Source organism: Zootoca vivipara, chromosome 15 (genome assembly GCF_963506605.1).
Source record: "Zootoca vivipara chromosome 15, rZooViv1.1, whole genome shotgun sequence".
In the NCBI taxonomy this organism is placed as follows: Eukaryota; Metazoa; Chordata; class Lepidosauria; order Squamata; family Lacertidae; genus Zootoca; species Zootoca vivipara.
The window spans coordinates 2916470-2940118 of NC_083290.1; the positions used below are offsets into that span (position 1 = coordinate 2916470).

At 45.3% G+C, this 23649-nt stretch overlaps 1 protein-coding gene across 3 annotated transcripts; it reads right to left on the minus strand.

The window, feature by feature from the left end:
* Positions 1 to 357: 357 nt before the first annotated feature.
* LOC118096918 (uncharacterized) lies at positions 358 to 23392 on the minus strand. Of its 3 annotated transcripts, none has more exons than XM_060268489.1 (19): positions 22968 to 23392; positions 22461 to 22599; positions 21459 to 21604; positions 20719 to 20836; positions 19351 to 19479; positions 17543 to 17772; positions 17179 to 17278; positions 16371 to 16445; positions 15396 to 15535; positions 8348 to 8501; positions 6594 to 6672; positions 6043 to 6132; positions 5307 to 5397; positions 4311 to 4406; positions 3908 to 3936; positions 3594 to 3673; positions 3139 to 3225; positions 1530 to 1624; positions 358 to 911 (listed from the first exon to the last, which is right to left on the minus strand). In XM_060268489.1, exons 1-19 carry the CDS (start codon positions 23031 to 23033, stop codon positions 735 to 737), a joined length of 2121 nt encoding a protein of 706 aa, XP_060124472.1. In that variant the 5' UTR covers positions 23034 to 23392; the 3' UTR covers positions 358 to 734. The 3 variants fall into 3 exon arrangements, with proteins under 3 accessions (XP_060124472.1, XP_060124473.1, XP_034995212.2); XM_060268490.1 differs by having other exon boundaries at positions 22779 to 23110; XM_035139321.2 differs by having other exon boundaries at positions 22461 to 23107.
* Positions 23393 to 23649: the final 257 nt, after the last annotated feature.

Below are 23649 nucleotides of genomic sequence, written 5' to 3' on the forward strand. Positions count from 1 at the left end.
AATGGGCCCTCTCCACAGTACCTCGGCTTGGCTTTGCAGACTAGGCCGCTTTCCAGACTAGGCTGGAGGTAGGGGCCTGCCTGGGTGGGGGATGGTGGGGTCGGGCAGGGTGGGCCCAATCACAGGGATGAACCGGGGATGGGAGGAGGGACAGGGATAGGTAATGGGTTGGAACAGGGTGTGTGGGGGGGAGACACAGGGATGCGCCTGTGTAAACATAACACATGAAAAACTGGAACTCTGAAGGTGAGGGCAGTATGAAGTTGGGACTCTGAGGCTCCATTTAACAAACAGCCACCGCAACGCGTGGCAGGGCCAACTAGTTTTAAATAAAAGGACACATTCTACTCTTAAAAACACCAGGCAGGCCCCACAAATAACCCAGAGATGCATTTTAAATAAAAGGACACATTCTACTCATGTAAAAACATGCTGATTCCTGGACCATCCGTGGGCCGGATTTAGAAGGCGATTGGGCCGCATTCGCCCCCTGGGCCTTAGTTTGGGAACCCCTGTCATACGCCATACGCACATGGCTTGGCCTAATTAGGTTCTCCATTGCTGCCCTAGGTGACTTTGAGGACATTTCCTTCAGTAGTCAAAGAGGCCAATACTTGCTCAGTGGGAGGTGTACCTGTAGCACAATGCGCTTGATAAAAGTAATGCTCTGTAGCAGATTATTAACCAGATTTATGGATTCCAAAGGCTTTGCTTATGTAACAAGGGCACACCAATCACAACACATCCATGTGGGTAATAAATGCTGGTAAACGTCTTCCTCTGGCTGCCATGTAACGAGCTTCTGCCCCTCGTCGGAGTGCCTGCTCTAGTTTCTTTTTCACGTCTTTCCTTCTGGCTTCTGGGATGTTGTTTATTTCATCTTCACTAATTTCATAACCAAACATCTCAATCTATGGAGGCAACGAGAAACAGAATTTGGGCAGCAGTTGCTGTTGGAAGCATTCATGCCATGCACCTAATATAGAAAAAAAGCTTTAGGTACTGGAATGGCCAGCTGCCCAGCCCAGGTGAGCTGTTGAATGGAGAGAGGGAGGTGCTGTGAAATGCCTCCTGGGGCAGGGATGAAGCATAGAGGGAGGGAGGTTTGGTCCAGAGTGTGGGAAGGGCCAAGGGGTATGTGGAGTTAGGGTGGCAGCCCCTAGTATGTCATGCTTTTTATCCCTATAAAAATGACAAATCTTGGAATAACTTTTACACCTTGGCACTCCTAATAATGCATTGGGAAGATGGGATAAATCTGTGGAGGTTTAAGGCTTTCAATGGCTACCAGCTTCGATGGCTATGTTCTACCTATCCTGTCAGAGGCAGAATGCCTCTGAATGTCAGTTGCTGCGGAATCAAGTGTGGACAGTTACTGTTAGGCCTTGTTCTCAGGCTACTTGGGCACAGGACGCTGGATCTGGATGAGCTATCTGCCTGGTCCAGCAGGGCTCTGAATGTTCCTTTCTGCTGCTGGACCATACCATAAAAATATAAACGGCAAGCAATGAGTGAATGCTTCAAAATACCTTTGCATTCTTGTCATCTTCATTGTAGTCCCGGATATGCTCTCTTGTGGCTGCATCCAAGCGTTCCCTTTCCTCGGTGCTCGAACCGTTAACAACTAAAGAAACACAATTACTTTCTGGGTAGTAGACACCTAGGTTGCAACCTGTTTAAATCTAGACACTCTCACTTAACTAGTTTGTGGCTCAGGCTGTCGCACAGTGTCGCAGTGTAATACGGTTCAGGTTCTCATTCCAATTTCAGATGGAATGCAGGGATGGTCTTGGTGGATGAGATGCATCTCAAATCTACCGTAGCACACTATCTCCAGCCAGATGCCACCCAGACCTTACAATTGGGGAGTGACAGCAAGGGCCGCCCCCTATGCTTCATCCCTAAAATCTGCTATTAGGAGATAAGGGTGCCTCTCAACACAGAGGTCTGGTTTAGCTATCACAGCTAAGAAGCCAATGATAGCCCAGTTATCCATGGAGGTTTCTCCTGATCCTTTCTAAAAGCTGCCCAATATGACCTTGGGCATTGGTAGATGAGAGAAGGCTCCACACACACACACACACACACACACACACACACACACACACACACACAACAAAACAGAACTCCCAGCCACCAGGTGAAATGTTGGGTGGCTTCCTTAGGCAATACAGGTGCAACAGGTTTGGGTGGTCACCCTGGATCATGGAGATTACAAACTAGAAACTTTCTGGCAGATTGACGCTACCTCAGTAGGATTCCAGGCAGCCCACAGACAGGTTAGTGGGATGGAAAATGGTAACAGTTTGGATCCACTTCTGCAAAGCATAAACCCTCAAAGAATCTCCCAACTCTTCCACCAAGGAGTAATGTACTGAAATAGTTGCATCTCTGACCAGAAGGTGTCGCTTATCTTCCATGAAAATGACGATAGCCTCACTCTCCAGGCTGCCCAATGCATGCACACACATTTTGTGTTCCTTGCCTGTGGTCTGTGACAGCAAAAGCGCCTTAAAATGTTTCTGGGTGAAGAGAATGAAGGGAGCATCACGAGTGCTGGTGGGGAGGAGGGCCTCAAAGCAGACAGAGCGAGCGCCAGTGACAGGCAGAGCCAACTAATTCTAGTTTTATCCCTGTCTTCCGCCCTGCTGGGACAACACTGAGACTAAGGAGGAAGGAGGTGGCTGGCAAGGCAACCCCCTGGACTGGTTGTAAGAAGGCATGAAGGTGGGGGCAACAGGTTGGTGGGGCAGTTCCCCTTTTGCCCTAGTGGATCAGCCTCCAGTGCCTCTGTCCCCAAAGCCTTTAAACTTTTTTTTTTTAACTTGACCCTGAATAAAGTTTTAGGGAAAATGAGAAAGGATGAAAAACAACAATCTGCACTGTGCTGTTTGTTATTTTATAAACCGGTATGTGTGTGCCTGCTCCTAGGCACATTTTTTCCCCAGCGAATGTGTCGCTTGATAATGTTCAATTTTAGTTTCATTAACTTAAAGTAAGTTTACACACAGCTGCGTGTTTTGTCTCAGTCACCTTTGGCTACTGGCTGTTACTTTTTATCCTTTTCAGAAAGAGAGGGAGAGGCGGCAGTGAGTTCCACAGATGCCAGCATTTGCATTACAGACAACTTCTGCTTACTTGAGCTGGCTGCCTCCATCATCTGCTTCAGCAGTTTGAGGGCAATGGCGTCTCCATCGGCAGTTTTGTGTTTCTGATGTGCAGCGGCTGTGAAAGGTTGAAATGCAAAAGCCAAATTATGAGACGTGATTAATCTATTTAACCTTACATCCTGCTTTTTTGCCCAGTAGGTTGCCTGTATCCAGAGTTATTTCAATCTCAGATTTGCAAAAGAATCTCAGATTTGCAAAAGGACAAAAAATGCTAGGCCTCTTGGCTTTTACGGGCCTATGCTGTTCATTTGTGGCACATTAGCATCTAAAGCACACATCCAATTATCTGTCAGTTTAATAAACTTCCCTGCCTCTTTGGCTGGAAGTGATTCCTGTTCACCACAGGCAATTAGGGAGAGTGTTGGAATCAAATAGCAAATCTCAATAATACCTGATTAATACCCGCAAATGTTTTCCACTAACCTGTGTCTGACAAGCAAAAATGAGGCAGGGAAGTCTGAGATGGCGTCTGGGACTGCAGGGAAGGTGCAGGGGCGAGGAGACTGCAAAGCAGGAAATCAGGTGTTCAGTAAGTCTTCCAAGGAAAGCCCTTTCACAAATCCCTGTGTTCTCCTTTGTCAAGGGGAGGCACCAATTCTCAGATGCAAGGGAAGCAGACCTGTTGCCAAAGTCAACAGAATTATGCTGCCCCCTCCCTTTGGGATCACTGTGGGCACATTCTGGCTTATGTTTCTAAGTTGTGGGGTGTGCCTTTGCATGCTTGAACAGAACCTTACCTTCCAGCAGAATAGGTGTCAGGTGAAGGCTGCAAGAAAAATATGGAAGGACAGTATTAAAATCTGTGTAAGCGACAGGATCTCCTTAGGGCACCCAAGTTTGTTTTAAGACCCAAGGCATGGGAGTTAAAATGCAGAAGTCCAAAATGCTAAAGTCTAGGATGCCGGAACATAGACAGGCTTGCTAGCAGAGCCTGATTGATCATTTGCCATGGGAGGGACAGTGAGCAAGATTGTCAAAACAGATTTTTGTTTTCTAGTATAGAAACACACAGCTCCAGGCTATTGGGCAGACCATCACAGTGGACGGCCTTTCTTCCGTCTACAAGTTCCCTGGGCATTTGTATTTAGTAGTGGGTGAGCTCAATAAAACAAAACTTCATTTAAAAAAATAAAATATTACCATCTTCCTGTCCACAGCAAGTATGTGCATTTCAGCCTGCAGCCTGCTTATCTGCTCCTCTGCCTTCATTTGCATATCGTAGCGGACCTGTCTCTCCTGAAAGGTGCCAAATTGTAGTTGTTAAAACTTTGGAGTGGGGGGGGGAGAGAGATTTCATACCCCCTGAGTGCTCAAATGGAGGCTAAATTGGTACTGTAGTACACTGATTCTACTTCACTTTCCTGCCTCCTGAGTGCCCAAATGCAGGCTAAAGTGGCACAGTCCTCCTATTCTGCCTCTAGGCTAAGTGTCTCTAGCTCTCCTCATTCTTCAACATTCAAATGCAGGGCAAAATGGTACAATTCTCCAGCTCCCCAGACTCTAGGCCTGGTTGTCTCTTCCTCTCAAGTGCAGCCAGCGGCATAGCTAGCCGCTCGGGTACCCAAGGTGGGATGAACCAGGGCAGGGCGCACTGCACCTAGCCAGAGCCTGCATGGAGTCTGCTCAGCCCACCCGCCTCCTCCTCAGCCACCCTCCAGCTGAAGGCAGCAAGCAGATGCAAGCCCCGGTGCCTGCAGGTCCCCCAGCCACCCTGTCACTCCCAGGAGAGATGCGTGGCTCAGGTGCACTGCAGCACGCACACGCACACACACACACACACACACACACACACACACCCTGCAGTAAGTGGCTGCCCAGTGCCCCCCTGCCCTCCAGCTATGCTAGTGAGTGCAGCTATGGAATCTCAAATGGTACAGCCCAGCTTAATCTGCACAATGCAATTATGTTTTTTATGCAGATTCGTGTTTCATTATGTGAGGCTGTGCCTTTATAGGCCCAATTTATAGATGGGGAACTGAGAGGACAACAGAGAGTAATGAACAGAGTGACCCACCCAAGGTGTTCATGGTTAAGCCAGTGGGGTTGACACACCCCCTTTCTCCAGGACACCCCAACCGTCTTACGTAAATCGATTGTGTTTCTCCTAATCTTTATTCCATGGTTGGAAGAAAATACCTGGGACAGCTGATCTTCCAAATGGACCTTCTGCATTTCAAATTTTCTCTTATTCTCTTCTAAAAGCTGCAAGAATCTCATCTCTTGTTGCCTGCAAGTCCATTAAAAAAAATGTTGCTGAGAAACTCCCAGGAAATTAAATCAGATATGGATGCCCAATTTCTCCTGACCCTTACTCTGTAGGGCAGTGTTTCCCAACCTTGTGCCTCCAGCTGTTTTTGGACTACAATTCCCATCATTCCTGACCACTGGTCTTGCTAGCTAGGGATGATGGGAATTGTAGTCTCAAAACATCTGGAGGCACAAGGTTGGGAAACACTGCTGTAGGGTACTCAGCGGAATGGTTAAAACAGCAGAGTCTTAGCAGAGTACCACCTCGCCTCTCGGCCCATTTTTTCTAGCCCATTTGGAAATCTAAGAAACACCACAAGATACCCATTTCACGGAAGTGAAAAAACTGGGGTGCTCTGAGCTCCCTGCCGCCACCCCCAAGCACTTATATGCATTTTCAAACAAATATAACATGGATAGAAATGTAGTTTCTATCCCACAAAGCAACAACAGGCAACATCTCAACCAAGGAATGCCCCCCCCCCAATAATTAAAAACGCAACCCCTCAATTTAAAAATAAGAATGGGGCAAGAGGATTTGGGGTGCCGATTGATGCCATGCTGGGGGCTCTTATTAGCTGAGAATGTGGGTAACTGCAAATGCTGCTGACAAGAAAAGTCTTACCTCTTCTGCTCTTCCGCTCTGAACCTTTGAAGTCTCTGTTCCTGTTGCGCCCTCTCAAGGCGTTGCTCTTCCAGAAACTGGCGCTCCTCTCTGAAAATCAGGACATGCCCTGTTTGCTGTACGTATTCTCCCTCCCCGCCTTTCCGTGGCCTCAGGCGAGCCTCAAAAATGACACCGATGCTCCAAAGGAGTGGGAGAGGACCAGAATGACATGAATATGAATTCTTGGGGGGGGGGAGGATTAAAAAGCACTAGGTACGTTCTGGGTCCTTGCCAGGGCTGATCAGCTCTACAGTTAGGCAAAATGAGGCAAAACGACAAGATCCCAGTCCTCATGGTTCTGAACTGTGGGCTGATTTAAATAGGAACAGAGCCAGACCCTTGGTCAATGTAGCTCAGTACTGTCTACACTGACTGGAAGCAGCTCTCCAGGGGTTCAGGGAGGGGACCGTTCCAGCCCCACCTGGAGATGCTGGGGATACTGAGCCACCACACCCCCTTCCTTTGTGCCTTTCATGGGGCCATGGAGCAAGAGGGCAACCCTTAAGCACCTTGCTTGCCTCCTGTCTTCTGGCCTTGTCCTTGGAGGTGGTACCACTTGGAAATCTCTGTAGCGCCACGAAGGGAAAGCTCAAAGTGGGAGGGAAAGAGAAATAATGAATGTTAATCTGCTATCCTGCCCCATACCTTTGAATGACACATAGAATGAGAGGCACAAAAGCTGATAAAATTCCAGTGCATGTTGAAAATGTACCTGTGCACCCTGGCAGCTCTCTCTCCTCTTCCTCCCTCCACCCTGCCGCTAGAGTTTAATGTCAGGTGTCCTTGAGATGATTATCAGATGTATTTTATGCATCTCACCCCCTTTACCCTGTTCCGGTATCTGCACACCTCAAGAGATTGGGCACTGCTGAGAATAATGCATGCCCCCCCCACAGGTGCCCAAGCTTAGCAGGTCCTAGAAACCAGACTTTTAGTGTTGCAGCGCCAGCCCTCTGGAATTAGTACTTAGTCCAAATTGGAGAGTTGTGATGTTTTCGCCCCTGCCGAAGGCATTTTAGTTTAAAAAGGCTTTCCTTGAAGTGTGAGTGACCCAGTCATCTTATGAAATATTAATTGCATGTCTGCAGAAATGGCTTGATTGGACTTTGGGGGGGGGGGAGAGAATTTGAAGAGATAGCTTTCTTGGTTTTAGAGTTTGTTTGTTTGTTTACAAAACCTACATAAATAAAAAAATTCCTTCAGTAGCACCTTAAAGACCAACTAAGTTTTTATTTTGGTATGAGCTTTCGTGTGCATGCACACTTCTTCAGATATCTGAAGAAGTGTGCATGCACACGAAAGCTCATACCAAAATAAAAACTTAGTTGGTCTTTAAGGTGCTACTGAAGGAATTTTTTTATTTTACTTCGATCCAGACCAACACGGCTACCTACCTGTAACCAAAACCTACATACTACTTCACAATGATACCTCCAAGCAGTTTTGCAAACAAGTGTTGCTGAGATGTTTTTTGTTTAAAAAGCATGTGTCCTTTCAATTCTTCCTTCTTACCTTGTATACTGCTTCAGTGGCTTACTGCTATGATGGAACAATTACAATTTTACTGCGGTTTTATATTTTTAACTTTGGCTCTGCCTTGAGACAGAATGTATAGGCAGTGTGTAAAATACTGTGATGGGCTTGGGGGATCATTCTGCCTTCTGCTCTAGTCCAAGCCTTTAGGTCTGCTCTCTTCTGGCTGCTTTGCATGCTTTTTATTATGGCTCTTATTTGGCTTTTTTTAAAAAAGTTATTGTTCTGTATTTTTAAAAGCTTGCTTTGCAATTTGTTGCCTTACACCTGCTGGGGTGACAAAGGTGGGGGAAATGTATTTGTTCAGGCTGGATGCAAAAAAAGATTAGGAAGAGAAAGTTAGATCATAATGCTATAAATTGTTTTGGTAACTCAGACTTTTAATCTCGAGTTAGCTGATGGTACATACATCTGATTTTTCTCTCCTAAACATTTGCTATATTACTGCTGTGTTTGTATTTTGGTATTTGTAACGTAATTGTCATGGCCTTTCGCTAGCACAATAAACTTATTGATTGATACTTATTTTTCTTCTTGTTGGTTTGTTATGTATTTTGTGTTCCCATTTTGTATTTTTATGTCGCAAACTGCCCCTGTGATCCTCAGATGGAGGGCAGTATACAAATTTAATGAATAAAAATAATAAATTGATTGATTGATTGACAGGTAAATGTTTTGAGGCTGAGAGGAAGGAGTGACCCTGAGCAGAAGACATTCATCAAGGCCTTACTTTGGGTAGGGTCATGGATCGGGGTGGGTTCCTTGTTTCCTCCAAGCAACTGGCTGTACAAATCTTCAAAGAAGTGTTTCCCCATCATGTCTTGGAACTCATGCACAAGCAGAGACGGTCCCCAGGTTTTCAGTGTTGCTTCCAATTCCACTGGCTGCAGTAAAAGGCAGGGATGGTGGGTGGGTAAAATTGCACCCAAGGGGGTCCTCAAAGGTAGGGCAAACAAACATCCTCTTAGAAACAGCAGGGCTTTTGCTCCCACCCCCCCAAAAAAGCAGCAGCCGTTAAAACAATTTTAAAAACAAGGCCACACAAAAGCAAAAATTTCAATCCATGGCAAATTTAGAAGAAACATTCTAAACAACAGATAATACAATCATACCTTGGAAGTCGAACAGAATCCATTCCAGAAGTCCATTCGACTTCCAAAGTGTTTGAAAACCAAAGCACGGCTTCTGATTGGCTGCAGGGAGCTCTTGCAGCCAATCGGTGTGGGATGCAAAGGGTTAAGTGCAGTCAAGTCACAACAATCCCTAGATAGTCCACTTGGAGGACTGAGGAGGAGGATATGACTAAGCGTAGTTTCCTCTTCCTTCACATGCAAATGAGTTGAGGAAGTGGCAGATAAATCCTGAAGGAAACAGCCATTTCCCTCTCTTGGACCAGACCTCTTGGACTACACACATCTTAGTGAGTCTCTCCCTCAAGGCCTCCAGCCTAGAGAGAGAGATGAGATGGAGTCTCACTTCTTATAAGTGAACTTCACAATGTATATATTACCTTTTAACTAAGCAAGTCTACCTCTTGAGTGTGCTGTACCTCGAGATGCTTGTAAGTAAACATCTTTTATACTTTTAAGAGCATTGTGTTGTGTCTTTTCTTTTAAGAGGGAAAAAGGGGAAATACCAGGAAAATACACTTTATTTTAGTGGCTTAAATCAAGCCTGCGCAAACGTTCTTCTGCTGTGTATTTTGCAAAAAGGGGAATGTTTTTACTCTGCTAAAGTTTTGTGCTTGCTAGCGCAAGCGGGGATAGGATATATTAAACAATATCTCCTCATCCACATTCCTGAACATTCCCACAAAGGGTTATGGCGGCCCAGAGTTGCGTATTTTGTGTATTTTTGAAGGATTGATTTGGATTGTGATTTTGAGCTGTGTAGGATTTTTCTGTTAGAGTTTCCTGGTTGAGCACATGGTCTCTTTGTTCTGCAGTGTGCTTGGGGGATTAACTACCCCTCCCCTCCCTCAGAGTTTGCAGCACTGAGATAGCTCAGAGGTAGTGAAGATATTTTTGAGATTTGAGATTTTGATTTTGATTTTTGAAAGATTTTAAATTTTGGAAATTTTTGAAGTTTTAAGATGGCAAGCTCCAGTTTTGGTAGTGAGGCAAGACCAAGTTTTATGCTGCTGGATGACAATAATTTTGTGCAGTGGAAGCAGCGCATTTTAGTTTATCTTGCTGCTAGGCGTGTTCTGCAGGCCATTAAGGAAGAAAAGCCTACAGGAACCGATGCAGAAGCTTTAGCCAAGATAGAAGCTTGGAGTATTAAAAATGATGAAGCCAAGCACATAATTTTGAGCAGTTTGAGGAATGAGCATCTATCGATGATAGATTTTGAAGATGATGCATCTAAGATCCTAGAGGACATTGAACGCATTTATGCACAATCTACAGAGAGTTCCTATAGATACTTGTTGGATAAGTTACTCAAGTTGAAGATGAATTCTAGAGAAGAGTTTACAGAGCATTTTAAGAATTTTTCTGAGATTGTTCAAAGAATTGCCCTTACTCCTAGAGCCTTTGATGATGTGACTAAAGTAACGTTTATGCTTGCATCATTGGGACCTACGTTTGCTCCATTTAAAAGTATAATGGATCACACGAAAGATTTAAGTTTTAATGAGCTTATCAACCATTTAAGAGAGGAATGCAGAGATAGCCTTGATTCTCAAGAAAGGAATCCAAGGAGGAAGGATAGCAGCTATGCATCCAAGCATTTTGGAAAGTCCAGAGAGACATCTAGAGAAATAATTTGTTTTAAATGCAATGGGAAAAACCACATAGCAAGGAACTGCAAGGGTTCAAATGAGGATAAAGTTGAATCCCACCCCTCAAAACCACAAGGCGTTAAGAAGGGGAGTCATGAGCAAACCATGTTGATGCAGGAGAGGAGTCTAGCTGTCCAGAATCGTGAAAATAAGCGCAATAAGTGGATTCTTGACAGTGGAGCGAGTTCTCATTTCTGTTATGAAAAGGAGTATTTTAATGAGATTAATGGGGATGAAGCCTCTGAAATTGAGATTGCTGATGGCAACATTGTAAAGGCAATTGGTGCAGGAACTGTGAATTTGAAATTCAACGTAGATCATGAAACAATTAATACTAAGATAACTGAAGTTAAGTTTGCACCAAAGCTTAATTGCAACTTACTCAGCGTGTCCAGTTTGGACAGGAAAGGATTTAAAATTACATTTGAAAAAGGGCAATGTATTGTGACTAAGCATGATGAAGTTTGTGCTCAGGGCACACTAAAGGATGGTGTATATGAGCTTAATGTTTCAGAGAACCAGCAGAACCAGTCTGCAAAGGTGGCGCAACCAAGTCAAAAGGACGAAGGAAGTCTGGAACTCTGGCACAAGAGACTTGGACACAGAGACACCAACGTTATTCTGGAACTACAGAAAGGTGATCTTGTGAGAGGTCTGCAGGTAAAGCAAAGCAACACAAATACACCAACATCAAAATGTATTACTTGTGTTAGTGAGAAAGCAACTAAACCTTCTTTCCCACGTTGTGCAGAGAAGAGAAGCACTAAAGTATTGGACATTGTCCATACAGATCTATGTGGACCAATGAATGTATCTTCTCTAGGAGGTAATAAATATATTTTGATATTTTTGGACGATTTCTCGAGATTCTGCGTAGCATACTTTATCAAGGAGAAGAGTGAGACAGTGGAATTGTTCAGGGACTATCTTAACATGGTCAAGAACAAGTTCCAGCGAGCCCCTTCCATTTTAATGTCCGATAATGGTGGGGAATTTTGTTCACATGAGATGCAGGCCGTCATGGCTAGGGAAGGCATATCACACGTGACCACAGTTGCCTACACACCCCAACAAAACTCAATTGCAGAGAGGAAATTTAGATCCATTTTGGAAATGACAAGGTGCATGCTAAAGGAAGCTAACTTGTCACACAGGCTGTGGGGTGAAGCGGCTCGTTGCTCAGTCTATCTTCAGAACAGACTGCCCACAAAAGGCGCAGAGCGCACACCATTTGAACTTTGGCATGGAAAAGCCCCAAATTTGTCACATATACGTGTATTTGGAAGTTTGTGCTACTATCATGTGCCCAAGGAGCACAGACACAAACTTGATTCCAGAGCGAAGGCAGGGATCCTAGTTGGGTACGCTTCTGGAGGAAAAGGATATAGAGTCTTGGATCCGCAAACTGGCAAGACAAGTTCGCAGCATGTAATTTACTTCGATGAGCAAGGCAAAGTTGATACAAAGGACACTGCCATTGATTGTTCCAAGGAGCCACAGGATGAGGAATTTGTGATTTTTCCTTTTGAACCAATACAAAGTACTAATCCAACTTCTAGTGTCGTAGCACCCCCTATAGGTAACACCCGAGAAGACGTGGAGGTCCAGGCCCCTGGCAGCACCAGAGACGAAGATGATGAGGAGCAGCTGTATGGGGATATGCCACTGCTGGAGGAGGATGAGGAAGCTGATGCGGTCGAAAGACCAGAGGTCAGACGCTCATCCAGAACCAACAGAGGTGTTCCACCATTACGGCTGTCCTACCTTACAAGGTCGGCGTCTCCACAGGAACCTTCCAAATGGGAAGAGATAGAGAGGATGCCACCAGATGAAGCCAGTCTCTGGAGGAAAGCTGCTCAGGAGGAGATAGATGCACTTCATCGGAACAGGACCTGGACACTCACAGAACTACCTCCTGGTAAGGAAGCAATTGGAAGTAAATGGGTGTTCAAGGTTAAAAAGGGTTCAGAAGGGGAGGTGCAACGCTACAAAGCTAGGCTTGTGGCACAAGGTTTTTCCCAGAAGTATGGAGAGGATTACGATCAAGTGTTTGCACCGACAGTTCGATACAGCAGTGTCAGACTACTTTTAAGTATTGCAGCATCTAAGCAAATGTCAGTTTACCATATTGACATTGCGACAGCCTTTCTTCACGGCGAAATTTCTGAGCAGATTTATATGAAGCAGCCCAAAGGTTTCATTAAACCAAATGAGGCACATCTAGTGTGCAAGCTGCAGAAAGGACTTTATGGTTTGAAGCAAGCAGCGAGGGCTTGGAACCAGAAACTCCATGAGATGCTGGTGCAGCTTGGGTACAAGCAAGGGACTGCTGATAAGTGCTTGTACACCAAACAAAGGAATGGACAGTTTTCGTACATTTTAGCCTTTGTTGACGACCTTTTAATTTCTACGTCAAATGAGAAAGACTATAAAGACATAGTCAAACACCTCAACAGGGAAGTAGAGGTCAAGGAACTTGGAAAAGTGAAATACTACTTGGGAATTCAAGTTGAGAGAGAAGAGGATGGATCGTTCTTACTCAGCCAAAGGCAAAAGATAACTGAACTGATTGAAAGCATGCAGATGCAGGACGCACACCCAGTTGCGACACCGATGGCCACAGACTTCTTGAAGAATCAACAAGGTTCGAAGTTGCTGCCAAACAACACGCAATACAGGTCAGCGATCGGCAAACTTTTGTATTTGGTTACCACATGCAGACCTGACCTGGCAAGTGCAGTGGGGATCCTAAGTAGGAAAGTAAGTTGTCCCACTGAGCATGATTGGGCTGGAGTTAAGAGGGTTGTACGTTATCTAAACGGAACCATGGACTGTAAATTAAAACTGCCAGCTGTCAGAGACCCTAAACTGCTTGGGTACACTGATGCGGATTGGGCTGGGGACAATAAGGATTATAAATCCACAAGTGGCTATGTTTTTATGTATGGGGACGGAGCTATTGCATGGGGCAGCTATAAACAGAAATGTGTAGCTTTATCGTCCACAGAATCTGAGTACATTGCGGCTTCGGAAGCTTGCAGAGAGATCCCCTGGCTGGATCAGCTCCTGAAGGACTTTGGCGTGCCAAGAACGGGGCCTGTCAGCTTGATGGAGGACAATCAGAGCAGTATGAAGCTGACACAAAGTGAAAAGTTCCTTGCACGCACCAAACACATTGGGGTCAGGTACCACTACATACGCCAGGTGATCGAGGATGGACTTGTTGAAATGTGTTACTGCAACACTGACCAGATGACTGCAGATGTCCTAACAAAGCCCCTGCCAAGAGAGAAGTTCCAGGATCTTCGTGGCAAGCTGGGACTCTTGGGTGGTTGATTAAAGTTATTTATGTATGTTTTTGTGTATGTTGTGAATTGCCTGAGAAGGGGTTTGTGGGATGCAAAGGGTTAAGTGCAGTCAAGTCACAACAATCCCTAGATAGTCCACTTGGAGGACTGAGGAGGAGGATATGACTAAGCGTAGTTTCCTCTTCCTTCACATGCAAATGAGTTGAGGAAGTGGCAGATAAATCCTGAAGGAAACAGCCATTTCCCTCTCTTGGACCAGACCTCTTGGACTACACACATCTTAGTGAGTCTCTCCCTCAAGGCCTCCAGCCTAGAGAGAGAGATGAGATGGAGTCTCACTTCTTATAAGTGAACTTCACAATGTATATATTACCTTTTAACTAAGCAAGTCTACCTCTTGAGTGTGCTGTACCTCGAGATGCTTGTAAGTAAACATCTTTTATACTTTTAAGAGCATTGTGTTGTGTCTTTTCTTTTAAGAGGGAAAAAGGGGAAATACCAGGAAAATACACTTTATTTTAGTGGCTTAAATCAAGCCTGCGCAAACGTTCTTCTGCTGTGTATTTTGCAAAAAGGGGAATGTTTTTACTCTGCTAAAGTTTTGTGCTTGCTAGCGCAAGCGGGGATAGGATATATTAAACAATATCTCCTCATCCACATTCCTGAACATTCCCACAATCGGAAGCCACGGAAGCCCCGTCGGACATTCAGCTTCCAAAAGAATGTTTGAGAACTGGAACAGTCACTTCCGGGTTTTGATCGTTCGGGAGCCAAAATGTCCGACAACTAGGCCATTCGAAAACCAAGGTATGATTGTACATGCAAAGATGGCGAAGTAAGAAAGTCATATAAATGTCAGAATTTCCGGAGGGTGGTGACACGAGAACAGGACCTTTTCAGTGGTGGCTCCCTGCTTGTAGAATGTTCTCCCCAGGAAGGCATTGGGGGTTCCAAACAAGAGTTGTTCCCAGCTATACCTGGAGATATCAGGAATTGAACTGGGGGTCTTCTGCATGAGCTACAGCTTTCCCCCACATACAGATGGACAGATCTCCACTAGAACAATGTTCCATAGTCTTAGAATATAACCTCATTTGCCCCTGATTCTTGTCCATACCAATTCTATATTATTCCAGCATTTAATGCAATACTTGTTGAAGTTACACGTTTAATGTACATAAAAGCATGGTACTGTATTTAAATGCATTGTATTTAAAATGCTGCAAAGGGAGGTTTACCGTGGGCAAGGAGTTTCACTCTGGCAAAAGCGTCAGAGAAGGCTGGCATCTTCCCATTTCAATGAGCTAAACTACCGTATATCTCATCACCGGGAAACAAGAGCTGCAGAGCTCTCACAGCAGGAACTGGAAATTTAAGAAGCCAGTGTGTGGTGGTTGGTGATGGCTAGTAGCAGCGGCTGCAGAGAAGTTCTGCAATGTAGGATCTCCCTCTGGGACCAGAGAGAGAGAGGACAGTTTACTGAACAGCATGAAGGACTGAACCCCATTGCTTGGTTATTTTGTAACGTTTATCTTATTAAATCTGTTCTGCAGCAAAGCTTTGAAACTCAATTCTTGTGGAGGAGAGAATTCATTTCTGCACAAGGTCCCATCAGGGGTTCCGCTGGACAACTCTAACAATGCTTTGTAAAACAGTTGTGGCATTAGATTTCATCAGGCTGTACATACGGATTGACACTTGAGTAGCTGGCCACGGAGCAGGAGGACAAAAATTGTGGTGAACACAGGGAGACAGTTGTATGACGGCCGCTCCAGTCCCAGGATAATCTGGTCCCAGATGTACAACAGAGTGTCCATGTTTAAGTAGCCTGCAAACAAAGCAAAAGATGAAAAGCATTTCGCTAGCTTCCCTGAGGCACAACGAACACTTCAGGAAGGTCTGTGGCTCGTGGTGGAACATCTACACCAGGCATCCCCAAACTGCTGCCTGCCTTTGGCCTACAACTCCCATGATCCCTAGCTAACAGGACCAGCGGTCAGGGATGATGGGAATTGTAGTCCAAAACATCTGGAGGGCCGAAGTCTGGGGGTGCCTGGTCTACACTGTATGCAGAAGGTCCCAAATTCAATCCCTGGAATCTCAAGGTAGGATTGAGAATGTCCTCTGTCTGCACCCCTGGAGAGCTGCTGCCAGTCAGTGCAGACATTAATGAGCTAAAAACATACAGGTGCACTATGAGGGGTTTTGCTGTGGTGAGGAACGATAGAATCAAAATACAAAGGAAGAGTTCTGCTGGATCAGACCAGCAGCCCACCCTGTTCTCACAGTGGCCAAGCAGATGCCCCAATAGGAAACCTTCAAGCATGACTCAAGCACATGAGCAGCTCTCCCTCCTGGGGTTTCCAGAAACTGGTATTCAGAAGCATGACCGCCTTTGATTGTGGAGGAAGCACATAGCCTTGTGACTAGTAGCTACTGACAGCCTTATCCTATTCCATGAATTGCCTAGTCTAGTCCTCTTTTAAAGCCATCCAAGCTGGTGACCATCTCACTATGCTTTGCAGGGATTAGTTTAACTATGGGATGTGTGAAGTGGTACACCCTTTTGGCTGTCCTGAACCTCCCAATTCCCAGTCTCAGCTCTAGGTTCAATTTTTTGGGGGGATCATTTTTTTTTGGATCACCTAAGAAGTGCATCTCACCAGCAAGCAGAGTGTTGATAGCCGGCTGGATCATGTGGCTCAGCCCCTTGAGTAAGGCGTCTCTGGAGCCTTCCTCTGGAAAACAGCAAAGATGTGGGATAATACAAGTATATGATTATTATTTATTTACAGCACTAACATCCCGCTTTGTAGTCCCAAGAGGCTCTCAAAGCAGCTGACGGAACAATTCTCAATATCAAACCCACGTTTGGTGGTGCCACTTTCAATTGTCACGGCTTCCCCCAAATGACGCTGGGAACTGTAGTTTGTCAAGGATGATGAGAGTTGCTAGGAGACTCGTATTCCACACCCAGAGCTACAATTCCCAGAGTGGTTTAGCCATCAATCTCTCTTCCCAGAGATCCGTGTGAATTGTAGCCCATCTCTTCTATAGACGTTGGAGCTGAAGACATTCATATCAGCAGGATCATCATGAAAGTAGGAATTTTCCCTCTAATCCCAAATCTTTGTTTAGGGTAAATTGGCCAAGAGATGTTAAGCTTGCTTATACAGAATTGGTGATCCTTTTCTTTTCAGTGTTCAAAGGTGAGTGACATTACTTAGGCATCCACACTCAAGAGGGAGGAGTCAGCCAGCTCAGGGAAACCCCAAAGTTTGCAGATGAAAAGCAAAAACAGAGGGGGAACGCTAGGAAGGTGAGGACTCCAAAATTTGCCAGTCAACATGCTCAGTAGCCACTGAGTATGAAATGGAGTACATTGCACAGGGGCCATGCACCCCAAGTTTAGGAAGAGAAATGCCCCTATAGTGACAGGATTACTGAGGTGGCACCCCAAAGCAGGCTTACCTGGTTGTGCATAAACGCTCTCCAGGAACCTTGCCAGATCTCTGTCTCTCTGCTCCAGCAGGGAGGCAACTTCTTCCACTATGCTGACCCGGGAAGGATCCTAGACAGAAATTTGCCACAAATAGTAAATCAAGAGAGTCTTATTTAAAGTTCTGAGTCTAGTGGTGCCATTTGGATTCTGGATTAGCTGTTCTCAATGAAATTTAATTTAATAGGACAGGCTTCCTAATCTGCTGCCCTCCAGATGTTTGCAGGGAGGGGGAGACCCTGGTTGATGGCCAAGGCCTCTGGAGTCCTATGCATGGCTCAGCAGGAATTGGGGTGTCCTGTAACCCTATATGAATGGGTGGAGAGGTGGAGATACCTGGACGGAGGCGGAGAGTCTAATAAGTTGAGGATGAAGCTTCTTGAGAGACATAAATTCTTCAACTAGGAGGGCAGAAACAGACTCCACAGAGTTGGTGGAAGAACCCAAATCCAGAATAACTTGCAGGAGAGGAACGGGTAGGAAATAATCTTGGTCTCGCAGAGGTGCGGAGGTGCCCTGAAGCTTGTGGTAATAAGAAAGCACATTCCTCAGGCACTGTGTGGCAACTAAGGAGAGGTTTTTTAAAAAGTAGCGCATAGTTAACATATAGAACTCATTCCCACAGCATGGCCATCAACCTAGATAGTTTTAAGAAGGCTGGACAAATTCATGGAGGCAAAGGCTATTAGGCACGATGGCTATGCTTGGCCTCCACAATTGGAGGCAGTGATACTTCTGAATTTTGCTGGAAACCACCGGGGAGGAGAGAGAGGGCTCTTGTTCTTAGCTCTTGCTTGAGGGTTTCTCTACTCTTTGGGGCATCTGGTTGGCCACTGTGAGAACAGGATGCTGGACTAGGTAGGCCATTGGTCAGATTCAGCTGGCTGTTCTTATTGAACCACTTCTCAGCACTGACCCCGAAACACAACCTGAAAAGAACGCCCACGCCTCGAATCTCTTCATCGCCACATTCTTTTTTTTCTGGCTGTGACAACAACACACACAGACACACTCGTGCTCATGTGAAGTTGGACTTTGACAGTCTTCCACACCCATGAGGATTAGAAGCTTGCAACGGATCCCCAATATATATCTGTGTATAGTGGATACATGAAGCCATAGGGGGATGTGGCTTCTGCTAACTGGAAATGTGCTTCCCAGGGAAAGCAAAGAAATAGATGACCTGCTGCACCACCCTTTCTGTCTTGAGGGCTTTGGGCCGATCATGCCACACGGTCTTGTTTATGGTCTTTAATGGCTTCCTCCTTTCATCCCAACTTAGGCATGTGGGAAGGAACACTTGCTTTTCTCAGAAACAGGCATCTGCATGGCCACTGTGAGAACAGGATGTTGGGCTACGTGGGATACTGGTCTGATGCAGAAGGACTCATTTATATTCTTCTGGGCTAAATATGTCAATGTCAGTTCCTCATTCTTCCAATCTTAGGTTCAGTTCTCCACATTGCCACATCAGCTAGTTAGTTAGTTATTTTAAACCCTCATTAAAATTTTCCCCCATGTTGTAGGGTGAATTTCTCTTTAAAATTTCCTAACACACACTTTTTTTTCCTTCCAAACTAAGTTCCCTTAATATAATGTGGCTTTGTATGGTATTTTGGCCAATTTATATGCATTTATATGCACACTTCACCCCACTATATGCATCTTTATATACGATACTCATCTGCACTGTAAAATTCAGAGAAGTTCCAGCTTCAGAGGCTGTTTTGGTTCATGCATTGTTTCAGAAAGTGCAAATCTGGTAAATTCACATTTAAATGCAAACTGAACGGAATCCGCCTCCCCCCCCCCCATCCCACCTCCAGTCTTCCTTACTACTTTTGTGTGGCTCAGGGGAGGCCCGTCCTATTTCACCACCCTGCTGCTGAAGCCCACCATACCTGGCTTGTGTGGTGGTGCCCACAAAGCAATGGCAAGGTCTGGTGAGATCCTGCAAGATATCGGCATAATCTCGCAAAATCTTGTTGGAAGCCACCGCCCCTTCTTTGTCAGTGGCAGCAAGAGTGGGCATGAGTGTCCATGGGGCACCGCCTCTTGGGGTTCAGCCGCCCGAAGCGGCTGCCTCATCCTGCCTCATGGATGGGCCTTGCCCTGATGTGACTCCTGTGGTGGTTTCTTCATACCCTTGTGGTTTCTTAAGGACTGGAACGTCGGCTCAGAATCCAGCAGGGCTCGGCACCTCAGAGAGATCTCTCTGTCCTTCCGGGAAGTGGCTCTGTTTGCTGCCAAATGGGAGAGATACCCCAACCTTGCTAGGAATGAGAAAAGGAACAGAAGAAAGGGTGCATTTCATTTCATTTTCATTTTCGCAAAACTGTCCATCAAATAAAGAGATGCAATTGTGACAGTATGGTGTTGTATGCCCTCGTATATTTATGGTGGGGCTGTGATAAGCTTACTGGGATTTGGCAAAGCAATTTTGATGTAGTTTCTAATATTACCAGTTAGTCATTGAACCCAAATCCTGCTCTGGCCCCATCAGTCGCTAGGTGTCAATACATAAGGACCACACTGCCATGCTGCTTTCTGCTTCCCACTTAGAGATCACCTCCCATTGGAAAGACCCCAAAGGTCCATCTCTGATGGGATGGCAAGGGGAAAGTTTGGGACCTGGCTCTTTCTCAGCATCTAACACAAGACAGGAGGGGTGTCAGAGGCCAAAGTAAAAGCCATCATTTTGACCAGGAAAGGTTCCCATTTATCAGATATGCAAACAGAAGCAATGTTATTGCCAGACCTTTGCTAACCACAAAGGCCAAGTCAGTTGTCCAAATACTTGTTTACATATGAAGAATTGGAAGTTTTTATTTATGATTGCAAAATAGTGTTTTGTATGATGAACTGTTATTTTGTTTTTTCTCCTTTGTTTAAAATCTGTTATTCTTCTTTTTTCCCTCCTTCTTCTCATTATCAATTTGTGGTATGTATGTATGTATGTATGTATGTATGTATGTATGTATGTATGTATATCCTTTTAAATCAATAAAGATGATATTAAAAAAAACAAAAAAAACAAAACAAATACTTGTATACCAGGTAGAGGGTAGGTTTTAGTTCCAAATAATAATAATAATAAGAGTTTGGATTTGATATCCCACTTTATCACTACCCAAAGGAGTCTCAAAGTGGCTAACATTTTCCTTTCCCTTCCTCCCCCACAACAAACACTCTGTGAGGTGAGTGGGGCTGAGAGACTTCAGAGAAGTGTGACTAGCCCAAGGTCACCCAGCAGCTGCATGTGGAGGAGCGGAGACGCGAACCCGGCTTCCCAGATTACGAGTCTACCGTTCTTAACCACTACACCACACTGGCTCTCATAACAAATAACAAACCACTGTTTGCCCCTCCAAAAGCAGAAGAAAGCAACCCATTTCACAGAAGGGAAAACTGAGTAAAATAAACTGGTGAGGTAAACCACATGGCCCAAGCCACCTGGAGGTCTTGCCTTCGCAGTTTGCCTGCCTCTTTTAGAGAACTGGTATGTGTCATACCCTTCGTGTTAGAGAGGTAAAGCTTCCAGGTGAGATGACGCAAATCGGCAGGTAAGGGCTGGTTAAAAAGAGAACAAAGCCTCCCTCGCAGCTCCGGCCGTTCCTCCAGCAAGGTCATCTGAAAGGAAGGAGTTGACTCATTGAATGTGGCTGAATTAAGGCCCCTTTTTCTACAGTAGCTGAACCACCGGATACCATAGCATAGTTGCTTAGAGCAAATGTTTTGCACACAGAAGTCCCCAGGTAGGGCTGGGAAAGACTCGTCTGAAGCACTGGAGAGCTACTGCCAGTCAGTGTAGGTAATACTGAGCTAGATGGACCAACGACCTGACTGATGGGTCCTTTAGGGGCATTTCCTTGCCAACCTCAGTCTGCCCTCACTTGCCCTATAATATTGCCTCCATCCAGTCCAGAGGCTGACCCTGCCTGTCCTTTTCCTCTTTCTCCTTAATCTCACTGTTACGCCTTGCAGAAGTCAGCAGGAAGAAGGAGGCATAGCTGTCAAGTTCTCCCTTTTTAAAAGGGAAATTCCCTTATGCTGAATAGGCTTCCTCGCGAGAAAAGGGAAAACTTGACAGCTATGGAAGGAGGATGGGGACAAAATGGGAATTAGTTTGCTCTCCTGTCATTGGCTCTGGCGCCACCTACTGTTGGGCTCCACACCTTCCACCCTACCGGCCCTAGTGGGTGTCAGCCCCACACTGCCCCAACTGAGAATACAAAGCAGCAAAGCTACGTACCACCCCATCCTTGAGGTGATTCAGTAGCAAGGCTGGCTTATTTTTCACCCGCCTGTCTCCATCCTGAATCTCCCGGGCGATCTGGCAATAAATCTGTTCCTCTAGGCAGCCGCTGACCTGTGACATCAGGGCCTTATAAGCATCACCTGAAAGAATATCAGAGAACGAGTGGATTATTTCACAACATTTTCTTAACTCCCTTTTTCAAGGAGGGGCACAGTGGAGGGGCAAATCCATTTCTACGGACAGGGACAGGTTTGGTTGACATTTTGGTTCTAACACACCTGATTTGCACCTTCTGGAAACAGTATAGGAAATGAAAGCAGCCATTCTTCAAAATTCACACCTCCAAATTTATGCATTGTTGGCCTCCAACCAAACAAATGTGCACAGAATGCATATTATTAGCAGGGCATGCATAAAAAAATGCATATATTAGTGAAAATGTCATATCAAGATGCATTATACTGGGGGGTATTGCTTGCAAAAAATAAAAGTACATTAGGCAAAAGTTCATACAAAAATGTGTTCATTAGGAGAGATGTGCACTAAAAAGAGATTTGGTGGGCTCTTTTTTTTTAATGCAAATTGATGAGGAAATTTGGCCAAAAGAACAGAAGCTGAGAGAAATTGAAATTGACACCTCAAGTTTACCCAGTGTGCTTCATGACTGAGTGAGGATTTGAACCCAGGTCTCTCTTGAGAGCTTTGCTGCTCCATAGTGCCCCCTACTGATTGTGGCAGGGAAGGGAAACTATAGCCAGACCTCTAGCCCAAGAGGACCAGGTGACCTGGGCAGCTAATAGGGATCTTGGTGGCTCTACACTGGTTCTCCCTTAGGATTGGCTGCTTAGTCTGAATAGCTTGCTCCTGGCAGAAGCTGAGCAGATCCTGGAGAACTCTGGTTTCACCCGCATGTGTGACATTTCTTAAGCCCCTCCCTCCCCACAGCAAATCCAGTGGAAGTGAACTGTTTATCAGGCCTGGTTCCTAAACTCTCACCTCCTTGGATGGCGCTGACTGCTTTCTCCAGGACAAAACCTTTCGCTGCCTCTGAGAGGTCCTGCAAGGCATTGATGTGGCTCTCAGCCATCTGCTGCTGGACAGCGTCGGACAGCGTCAGAATGAAATCTTCCCATTCCTGATAAAGGGGGAAAGAGTCAAGCAGTATTTGCAGATCTCCATCTCTGCCAGTTGGACTTCTGCCTGGTTGGCATGAGAGTGTTTGGGAAGCAAGCAGATGCAGGAGCAACCTGGCTTGCCAGCTTCTTCTTCCATTGGCCCTGCTCCTGTGTATTGACATGCAAGAGGGGAACTTACCTTTACAGAATGGCTTTGGTGGCTACATTTCAGACAAAGCCACATCTATTATCATTATTTATTATTGGTGATGATGATGATAGTTGGCAGCCACTGAAAACAACCCTGTTGCAGAGTCAGGAAACCAGCATTTCAGTCTGTGGGGTTGCTCAGATCCCAGATGCAGAGAGTCTAGTCCACCTGTCCTACCTGTGACTCCTCAATGCTGAGTCGCACCTTCTGCAGCCAAATCAGAGCACCTGAGGAACCAGCCATGAATTTCGACTGCTTTTCTCGCAAGGAGTCAAGCGGCGCTTAGAGATCTGTTGCTACAACAGTCCCTTTTTTTCAAACAGGAAACAGTTGTCTGATGCTAAATTTAGCTGTTGGAGATCAGGTGACCTTCACCAGCCTCTCTTACCTTACCTGCCCAGAGATGTTTCTTCACTTTAAATTGTAAAAATTTCTGCGTGGCAATGCAGAGAACACAAGACCTTTTTCTGTTTCAACAAGCTTTCGAAGTGAAGATATTATTTATTTTTTAGACCAGTCTGAACCTGTATTGGATTGGAAATTTCCATTAAAAACATTATCAGTGGTTTTTGTTTTTTTTAAATCGTTGAATCACTTTGAGCTGTTTCACAGAAGGAGATTCATACGTGAAATGAAAAACAGCAAATTTATAGTTATTTATAATTAACCCTGCCCCTTTTAAAAGATTGTTCGTGTGAACCCGCCTCTTCACAATACACCATGTGTCAGTCATTGCTCCCTCCCCATCTGCCTCACTTTGCCCAACAGTAGGACCGGGCCTGTTGACTTAGGGGAGAGAGAGGGGTGTGTTTTTCATGTTTTCATCTCAATTTATCAGCATGGGGGAAAAGCACACTTA

Coding starts and splice junctions, on each gene's coding strand:
- LOC118096918 (XM_035139321.2), bottom strand. CDS start 22,761: ATGTCAATACACAGGAGCAGGGCCAATGGAAGAAGAAGCTGGCAAGCC. Junction 19,480..20,718: donor TTACCTCTCTAACACGAAGG/GTATGACACATA, acceptor TCTCATTCCTAG/CAAGGTTGGGGTATCTCTCC. Junction 912..1,529: donor AAGATGACAAGAATGCAAAG/GTATTTTGAAGC, acceptor TTGCCTCCATAG/ATTGAGATGTTTGGTTATGA.